Below are 11,125 nucleotides of genomic sequence, written 5' to 3'. Positions count from 1 at the left end.
TGTAAATCCAATATAGTTCACGTTTGAGAAGTAAGTTGTCAATATTGCCCCCCCTCCTGGGCATTTTTATCATCTCAATTCCCATATATTTAAGGGCAGACACATTATGACGGGCATCTTTAAAATGGGCTGCCACTGAACTTTTCATGTCCATGTTGCGTATTGCACATCTGTGCTCTGCTATCCTAGTCTTAAGTGCCCTTGTGGTCTTCCCCACGTAGGCCAAGCCACATGGGCACTTAAGCATATAGATCACATTTTTTGTTAAACAGGATATGATACCCTTGATGTGAATTTTTTTTACCAGTATGGGGGTGATTAAAAAAGTGAGTTTTACTAGTGAAGTTACATTGTTGGCAGTTTCCACATTTATAGTTGCCTGGTTGAATGTTACTCAGAAAGTGTGTGGGGGGAGGAAGAGGGGGTAGATCCACCCTCACCAGCATGTTCCGAAGGTTTGGTTGTCTTTTGTAGACCACACGCGGTGGTTTGGGGAAAATCTTTTTTAAACATGGGTCAGAGTCAATGATGTGCCAATGTCTTTTTACACTCTGTTCAATGTCCCTGGCAATTGGGGAATACTGTACACAACATGATATTCTTGATTCCATTTTTTTTATTATTTTTTGTTCTCCTATTCAAGCATTGATCTTGGGACATGTTTTTAAAACGATCAGCAGCTTCTCCAATCCATTGATCCTTGTAGCCCCTTTCTTTGAACCTTTTTTTTAAAATGGTTGATTGAGATTGATAGCCGTCCTCCGAGCTACAGATTCTCCTGATTCTACTGAACTGGGAGATTGGAAGGTTTTTCTTTAAGGATGTCGGGTGGTACGATTCCCCATGTAGCAAAGAGTTTCTATCTGTGCTCTTGCGATATAGGTTTGTTTTTAACACATTTCCTTCCCTTATTACAAGAATGTCCAAAAAGTTCATTTTTGTTTTATCCACGGACATAGTAAATCTCAGATATTGGTTGTTCTCACCCATGTATGTATGGAATGCTTGTAGCTCGTTCTCACCACCATCCCATTTGAAAAAGATGTCGTCTAGGTAGCGTTTCCAGTATGATATATTCTGTATGAAGGGGTTCCTCTGTGTATTGAAGATCACGTTTGATTCGAAGAGTCCCACATAGAGCGATGCAAAGCTGGGTGACATTTTTGATACCATTGCCACACCCGAGATCTGAAGATAGAAATCAGCACCAAACAAAAAATAATTACATGACAGGACACACTCAGTTAGTTCGATAAGACACTCAGTTGTTGGACTATTATTGGTCCTTTTCTCTAGAATGCATATAAAAAAATGCATGCATTCTAGCGATGGCAGCTTTCTTCTCGTCGTACAGGAGTTTTGAGAAGTACCTCAGTGATTACGAGGAAGAAACCATGACTAAGTTTACAGTCTTAACTAAAGACCGCAGTTTTGGTCAGGACAGTGAGTTCAGCTAAAAAAAATGTCCATTTTTAAATCGATAGTCTAGCTGTTAGCTTAGCATTGTATGCGCGAGTTTGTGTGTGTGTGTGTGCGTCTCCCTCTCCCTCCTGTGTCATATAAAGGCCAATGTTATTATGTAAGCAACTTAAAAACTTAAAATTCAGATTGACAGAATCTCTGTTTTCCCGTGGAGTGCGCGAGTGTGTTTGTGTTTTTTTAGAAGTGGGGTTTGTTGGTTTGTAGTGGACACCTTCTGCTAACCAGTGCCTAAGGCTGCAGATTAACTGTAACTCTTTTCTGTGAGGATGGACACTGGTTTTCAGCGGCCCTCACAACCCCACACCACCCCTTCCTGTGAGGATGGACACTGGTTTTCAGCGGCCCTCCCAACCCCACACCACCACCCCACCCCTTTCAAGTGTCCATATTGTATATAGTTCTCTGCAAACCTATGGTGGCATCATGCCTTCAGTGTGCATATTGTATATAGTTCTCTGCAAACCTATGGTGGCATCATTCCTTCAGTGTGCATATTGTATATAATCTGCAAACCTACTGTATGGTGGCATCATGCCATCAGTGAGCATATTGTATATAGTTCTCTGCAAACCTAAGGTGGCATCATGCCTTCAGTGTGTCTTAAACAACCACACATAAAATGTATTATATTATTTTGATATTTTATTGTATTTCTCTAAATGGATACTTGACTGTAGATAGATTTATGAGTAAAGTTACCAACACAGGAAATGTTCTATTTTGTCTTTATTATTTTGTCAGAATGCAGCAGAATGCTTTGTTTGTATGTGAAAATCACAAACCCCACCCCCTAAAATTAAATGAAATCATATTGGACATATTGTGACTCTCTAACTCTTATCTTATGTAGCTGTAGAAGCAAGTCTCTCTGATGTTTCTGTTTCTGTTTCTGCACTACAATGGTACTGTTACCACACTGCACATAACTGTACTGTACATACAGTATCTGTCCATATGGCTCATACCATATTTATTCAGTTTTTATTTTAATATATTCTGTTCACTGCATATATCTATATGATTCATACTGGTACTGCCAATACATTGCACATATATATAAGCCTACATGTTGTGTTCTCAGATGGAGTCGAGTCTCCGTGCAGAAGTAGATATTGCATGCCAGGTTTCAAAAGTTACGATTTCAGTCCAATCGTTAGCAGCTCCATCACAGCAAGTTATGGTCCATCCCCAAAGGGAAATGACAGTGTTCGTTGTGCAATTGAAGCAACTCTTTCACAACGATCCATAAAAATAGTTGTAAAAATAGTTTTCATTTATGACACGGATATCCAACCGCTGTCTCGCTATCCGGCAAAAGATTCTTTGGACGCCACTATTTATGGATTTCCGGCTCCTATTGACTTACATTGAACACATGTAAACAAAACGTCAATTATGTGCTCAAACTAACGCCGCTGACTTATGAAAACAACCATTCCACTTTGATACGAAACTACATAATTGTACAACATTTATACAACAAAAATCACAGAATTTGGATCAAGTAATGTGGAGAAATCTTATGCAAAGTGTCAACCCCTAACAATGTGCCCATTGCCCAAATTTATGGTCGACTAATGTCGAATGTCAGAGTAATGACATTGAAAAAGGTACCTTCATGATACACTTCAATTTATAAAGGTACGGAGTATAAAAAGAAAAACACAATTTATCAGATGGATTACCCAAATAATTTGTAACAAAGTACAACATTTATTCGAGGGCACATATATTCCCAGAACTATAATGGGTGTTAAATATTCCACAACCACTAGATGGCAGCATGACACAGCACATAAAGTACACATACGTGTCGCTGCGACCTGAAGGATGGCGTGGTTGAATATCCACTTCTCCTGCACTTCGGGTCTAATAGCGGGTGAATTGTATGACCACCAGATGACGCCATTTCACTGCACCTCGGGCCTAATAGCTGCTGTAACTTTGTTTAAGCAAAGTCCTTTTAGGCAAGTCCCTCCACTCGGCGGCCATATACCAACGTTTTATGGGCACTCATCGGGCACAGTCTTTCGGTCGAACTGCGCGTGCGCAAGGCTTCACGACACCAATTGTTGCTCCAGCGGCAAGATCACAACACATGATTGGCACGATGTCTTCACAACACACCATATGATTGGCTCAATGTATTCACATCACACCACATGATTGGCTCAATGTATTCACATGTCGACGTTTTGCCGAGAAAGGGGTGGGATATGTGTAGACAACGGCCATATTGGCATGACAAACTAGCCCCATGCATTTCTATGGAGTATTTTTTGAGTTCTGTGTCTCCACATTAGAAAGTCTCTGGTTTAAGTAATAAGCCTCGAGGAGCCGACGGTTACACTTGTTTTAGGGGCGTTGTTAGCCACGCTGCGCAAGCCGGATAGGCTACAGAAGAAGCCAATAGGCTACAGTCGTGTGTGTTTGTGGTGATTTATTCCATGTATTAACAAAATAATAATGTAACATTAAAGAAATAGCCTACATAGATAAAAAAAAACTAAATAATTACACCAAAAAAGTAAAGAAGCTTTATCATTGATATATAAGCTTACTGAAAATCAAATATAGGCCTAGCCTACAATTGTGTTCCACAGACAATATGTCCTACAGATAATAACAACAGTAAGAACATAGGCTAACCTAAGTCATGACGACATGGGGGCTTAATTAAGTCTCATGTTGGCCTATGACTACGTAGCCTAGGCTACCAGCACGTCTGGGTCTGCGACAGTGAAATAGCTCCAATATTAATTGTGGCGCCAATGAATATATGCTAACATGAATCTCATCAGTCACCTATAGATAAGGGTTAGGCTATAACATATAGGCTATAATGTAAAAATAGGGTCATATCATATAATGTTGACTTATTAAGATGGGGGAGAGAGCTGAACATATTACACTGAACTAATTGTTCATTGTTGAAAATCAATCAAAAGTTTGTAGTTGATCCAGATGTCATTGGTCGCAAGGACTGGTAATGGGTGTATCCACAATTGGGACCTTGTTACAAGTTGGTCTTTCAGCTGCTAATGCAATCAGTGGCCGTCAGAAAACATGTTAGACAACTGAGGAATGAGATGCCACACATAAAATGTACAGTCAAACAGAATGCACAAACATCAATGGGAATCCACCAAACACTGCAGGGAACCATGTTATTGTCAATCAGCAATCTGCCACGCTAAATCAGACCCTGCTTATGTTTGTGCAGAGCAGAATAGATATTTGTAGATGCAGGACTTGTTAAGAGAGATTGGCAGCTCAGTCTCCCTCATACTAGTCCCTATGCTGAACAATGTAATAGCATAGTGCTTCTGCTTCTGATGTGCAAGACAAGACAGGGTATATATTCATAATGTGCAGGCAGCATGTACTTATCATTATGTTACAACCTCTGAACAACTACTATTGATGTTAGAAGAACAAAACAATACATCTTCAAATGTTCATTGCTTATTACATGTGTTATAAAACAAAATCCTTGTCTGCTTTCTGTGTTTTTTGCATGCACCTGTCAACAGGGGTGTAAAGACATATTTGTTCACCATGCACTTAGGCTGTTCTGAGTCATTGTTTGTATGTTATAGTATTTGTTGATTTGCATTTATTGCCCATTGATATTGCATTCACATTATTGTTTATTATTGGTATTTTCCTTATTAATGTAGTGTCACCAACATTTAAAATAATATCAACTGACATTGTTATTCATAGCCATATTTATTTTGCTCTTATAAGGTAATACAGTGCACATATTTATATTTCATTTATACTACTCTAAACCACCTTCTGAAAATCAACTGTATAGTGTTTCACTGCACCATATTTCTTGACCTGTCACCACCTGCCTATAGGCTACTTACACCACCTTACTTACAACACTTTGAAGAGCCAAAAACAAAGCTCAGCACACCTGTTCTGTGCATCAGCAAAGTTGGAGGGTTAATTTATGAACCATCACTTCTAGCTGAAACATCACTTCTAGTAGGCTACATGTGACGTGTAGGCTAGAAGAGAAGTCTTTATTGTCCACTACTGGGGAAATTAATCGGCAACACTTTATTTTAATGTGTCGCTGTTACAGTGTACCTACCTTATAATGCTGGGCTTATTTCAGGGGATATGACGGATTACAAAGCAGCATCTTATAGTTTACGTAGTGCAATTAAAGATGCTAAGCGGCTTATAGAGACAGAGTTGAAGCTGATTTCTTGGAGGGTGATCCAGCCTACGAGTGTGGAAAGGACTCGAACCATCACTGGCTTTGAAAGAAAGTCCCCTCCTATGATGAATGTGGAGTAAAGCCCTCCCTGATGAACTTAATGCTTTTTATGCTGCGCTTTGACATGAAAAACACAGACTATATTGGACTAGCTGCAGCATGTGGAAGCAAAATGAGGATGCACCTTTCTGTGTCTCTGAGGTCGATGTGAGCAATGCCTTTAGGAGGGTAAATTGTAGAAAAGCTACTGGACCGGATGGAATTTCTAACAGGGTTTTGAAATCCCGCGCTGCTCAGTTAGCTCCTGTGTTCACTTATATCTTTAACACATCATTGGCTCAAGAGACAGTTCCTACTTGCTTCAAGCAGTCTGTTATTGTTCCAGTACCGAAAAAACAAAGTCCATCATGTCTGAATGACTACCGCCCAGTAGCCCTGACGCCTACAGTGATGAAGTGTTTTGAGAAGCTTGTGAAAACATTATCTGCTCATCCCTCCCTGCCTCCTTGACCCCCTCAATTTGCTTACAGAGCCAACAGGTCTACAGAGGATGCCATCTCAAACCTCATGCACACCACCTTAACTCACCTGGAGGAGGGAATGGGAATTATGTGAGGATGCTGTTCATTGACTTTAGTTCAGCATTCAACACCGATAGTACCTCACCTTGGTCACAAAGATGAAGGCCTTAGGACTGAACACCACCCTGTGTCACTGGATATTTGACTTCCTCACCAACCGTTCACAAGTGGTTTAGAGTGGGGGTCTGACATCTGACTCATTAACCATCAGCACTGGTGCTCCCTCAAGGCTGTGTTTTGAGTCCACTGCTGTACAAACATCTACACACATGACTGCAAAGCCAACAGTAGTCATACCTCCATCATCAAGTTTGCAGATGACACAGTGATCTTGGGCCTGATTAGTAACAACAATGAACAGTTCTACTTGGATCAGGTTGATGAGGGTGGCACAGTGGTGTCAATCTAACAGCTTGACACTGAATATCAATAAAACCAAGGAAATGGTAGTGGATTACAGAAGGCAGCAGCAGAACTACAGTTACACCCCACTAATGATCAGCGGGCAACCTGTAGAGAGAGTCACAAGTTTTAAATACCTTGGTGTCCACATTACTGAAGACTTAACATGGACTGTTAACACTCAATATGTTCTGAAGAAGTCAGACAACGACTCTACTTCCTTCGTCAACTAAGGAAATTCAAAGTTTCTACATCCATCATGAAGGCCTTCTACACTTCAGCGGTTGAGAGTGTTCTAACTGGTAGCATCATCACCTGGTATGGGAACTCCACAGTTAGAGATTGTAGTACTCTGCAGAGGTAGATGCGCTCAGCTGAGCGTACTATAAGAACTCAACTCCCTGCTCTACAAGATATCTATTCCAGAAGAGTACCCTAAGAGCCCAAAAGATTCTGAAGGACTCTTCTCATCCTAACAATGGATTATTCCTACCGCTGAAATCAAGAAGACGCCTATGTAGTCACAAAGCCAGAACTGAGAGACTCAGGAGAAGTTTTATCCCCAGGCCATCCAAACTCTGAACTCACACTATACTGACTTTGCACACATTCCTCCTCAGCACTCTCAAACATTTCCCAACTCTGAACTCACACTATACTGACTCAGCACTCATGACCCCCCCACACACACACACACCTACAAGACTTTTAGCACTTTTACATCCCTCTCCCTGCTACAGACCTTTTATTTATTTTCTTATTTCATCACACGTCAAAACACACACACACACACACATATCTGACTTTCTCCAACTTTTGCACACTTTTTATTTATTATTTTTGATTTCTCCTCCATCTACCCATGTCCTTGATTGCCTAGCCTTTCTGCCCCCCCATCCCCAACACACACACTTACATCATCACTGTCATCACTTCACATACATACAGCACTCCTCTACATACTTGCTTGCTGCACTGCCCCCACATACACAGCACATTGTCTTCAGGATCTTCTCCAACACACATCCTCTACATACCACAGCACACTTGCCCCCACCTACCCACACACACACACTACACACATACACACACAGTCACTGCTCCACTCCCCCCACACACATATCTTCACTGTCATCACTCACATACATTACATACAGTACTCTGCTTGCAATAGTAAGTCCCTGACCCCCAACACACACACTTACATCATCACTGTCATCACTTCACATACATACAGCACACTGCTTGCTACAGTAAGCCTCCTCTACATACTTACATACTTGCTGCACACTGCCCCCCCCCCCCCACATACACAGCACATTGTCTTCAGGATCTTCTCCAACACACATCCTCTACATACTTACAGCACACTGCCCCCACCTACCCACCTACACACTACACACACACACACACACACAGTCACTGCTCCACTCCCTCCTGCCCACACACACATCTTCACTGTCATCACTACATACATTACATACAGTACTCTGCTTGCAATAGTAAGTCCCTGCCCCCCCCCCCCCCCCCTACATACACAGCACATTATTTCATCAGGAAGCTTCTCCAACACACATCCCCAACATACTTACAGCACACACTGCCCCAATACACAGCACATTGTCTCATGAGGAAGCTTCTCCAACACACATGTGCACACTGCCCTCTCCCCACATACACAGCACACTATCCCATCTCCTGTCATCCCCCCAACACACACACAAGACCCTGGCAGTTGGGTTAGCCCCTTGAGCCGTGGATCTGCCAAGGTTTCTTCCTTGGTAAGGGAGTTTTTCCTGCCCCTGTTGCTCTTAGGTTGCTCCTTGTTGGTGCCCCCACCCAATCCCAATCCTCCCACCTTTTTTATGCAGCCCTTGCCACTTAATGCCACTTAATCTACTAAACCCCTCTTCTACTGCACCCCCATTAATGCACAAATAGGCTGACACCAGACATAATTTCACTGCATTTCTTACTTCCCAGTAACTATATGCATGTGACAATAAACTTCCTTTGTATCTTGTATCCTTGTAATTAGGTACAGTGGGTACAACCTGTGTAACAACATGTACTATCAGGTACTGTACTATCATTGTAATTTGCATTATGTATTTGTGGGTACCTACATAGGCTATAGTTGTTACATTGTAATACTGAGTGCTTTTACAAAACGTTGCCAATTTGCCTAAATTTTCATCAGAGGCAAAGAGCTGACCTGAGACCTGCTGGATGGGGTAAATCTGGTCATGAAAGATTTGATATACAAATCATGCTTAGCACCAGTCAAGGCCTCATTGTCTTCAGTGTGTAACAGCTGTGCTGCTACAACCTTGTTACTCTTTGATACAGTGGAATAAACCTATTAAGTGTACCAGTTAATTACTTACATTTACATATGACATGTATGTTGTGTCTTCGATGTCTTGGAACAGGTCTACTAATTAACATGTACTGTATAGTGTAACAGCAGACACGTTTCAACACATCAATTACAGGATGCATGACATCATTGACAGGATGTATATAATATGTACATACACACTTTATTTGAATGGGTTTATTCCACTGTATCAAAAGAGTAATACATAACACAGTTGATACATGTACTACAGTATGTAGGGTAATGGCAGACATGTTCCAAGACACCAATGACACAACATGTAATGTAATATGTAATTGTAAGTGGGCAATTCCATGGAAAATTGACTTTTTGTCACATCCATAACGCCAGTGAAATGCCTTGGCATTTGTATGTGAATGTTACTATTCATTTTTTGTGCATTTTTTTCTCATGTACATTCTTCAGCCAAAAATAGCAAATGCTCAAATTTCATGTAATCATTCACATCATACCATACCATCACATTTTATTGGCGTTATGGATGAAAGAGCAATTGGATGAAAATTAGTAGACCTGTTCCAAGACATAACACAACATACATGTCATATGTACATGTAAGTAATTAACCAAATAGGTTTATTCCACAGAGTAACAAGGTTGTAGCAGCACAGCTGTTACAAGGATAAAAGGAAGTTTATTGTCACATGCATATAGTTACTGGAAGTAAGAAATGCAGTGAAATTATGTCTGGTGTCAGCCTATTTGTGCATTTATATAAATGTAGCGTGACAAGTGTGTTCACATATAGCAAAAACTCTTCTGTATTGCCCTCTCTCTCTCTGTATAAATATATATATATATATATATATATATATATATATATATATATATATATATATATATATATATATATATATATACACACACACATACACACACACACACACATACAGTATATCCATGCATATATACATATGTATTGTATGTAGTATTGCATTACTAGCCTATTCTAATTTGGTTTGTTCTATTGACATGGAATGAATGAACAGGCACACGTGACTATGGAGTAGGTCTACTTCACAATTCAGATTTTCAGATGGTGCGTTGTGGCTGACAACGGCCCTAAAATCTCGAGTGTCTAGGTTTATTGCTGGTTCCTGGTTGCTGTAGTGCAATGATGTCATCTGCTGGCCGTGCCGCGCAATAGCGCCACAACAAGATTTTTCCCGTAATGTCCAGTGAAATGTCCAGTGAAATTACATATGTAATTTCACTGGACATTACGGTAAAAATCGTAAGTGTTTTTCCTTACTAATATTCGTGTCATCCAGCTTACATATTGCCAGTGCCGGCCCGAGCCTTTTGGGGGCCCTAAGCAGAATTTGATTTGGGGGCCCCCTCCCACAACACAAAGTCACCTGTGCTTGGCGATAACTGACAACTTCACACTATAATGTTGTATTATAAATTAATAGAGTGAGGTTATGTATTAATACAGTGACGGATTATGAACTACTGTCCCCCTGGACACAGATGCATAAGGACCCTCTCCCCTTACCCTATCTGTGCAAATGTGGGTACAAACGGGGGGGTGTGTGGGGGAGGGGGCTGGTTCTGGGGGTACTCCCCCAGAAAATTCTGAATTTGGTAGATGTGATTTCCTGTATTCTGGTGCATTTTTGGGATGGTCAGCTGGAGAGGGGCAGTACCTAAATTTGTTCAGATTCATAGCCTTTTGCTTTTTGACTTATAGAGGTAGTGACTTCACACAACTACTTGGGGTTCAGGGTCCCTTGACCTCTTGGGCTCGGTAGGCTCATTCAGTAATCCATCCTTGCTCACATGGCAAAAATGTTTTGGGGCTCCGCTCTATACTTCTTGCCTCATGTGCTTGGTAAACCAATGTATTAATATAGTTGTTATTTACACCAACCCTGTCACCTTTTAATCTTAGAGGGTACTAAAATCACAAATTTATTTAGAAACTTTCATATTCAAAGTGAAGCACTAAGGGTGGTTTACTGAAGTTGAATTGACAAATAACAAAATACAACATCGTTTGTATTTGTTGTAAACAAGTACATC

General features: G+C 40.8%; 1 protein-coding gene across 1 annotated transcript in view; it reads right to left on the bottom strand.

Annotated features, from left to right (window-relative positions):
* Positions 1-335: 335 nt before the first annotated feature.
* LOC125285007 overlaps positions 336-11,125 on the bottom strand; it is a 30,567-nt gene continuing 19,777 nt past the window's right edge. Inside the window, exon 2 of the mRNA XM_048229188.1 lies at positions 336-1,188. Within this exon, the coding sequence (XP_048085145.1) occupies positions 556-1,188 (633 nt within the window). The 3' untranslated portion in view covers positions 336-555. The remainder of the gene's footprint in view (positions 1,189-11,125) is intronic.

This window comes from Alosa alosa, chromosome 20, assembly GCF_017589495.1.
Source record: "Alosa alosa isolate M-15738 ecotype Scorff River chromosome 20, AALO_Geno_1.1, whole genome shotgun sequence".
Classification (NCBI taxonomy): Eukaryota; Metazoa; Chordata; class Actinopteri; order Clupeiformes; family Clupeidae; genus Alosa; species Alosa alosa.
Note: the sequence above shows the minus strand (reverse complement) of the source record. Positions and strands in the feature narration are given on the sequence as shown.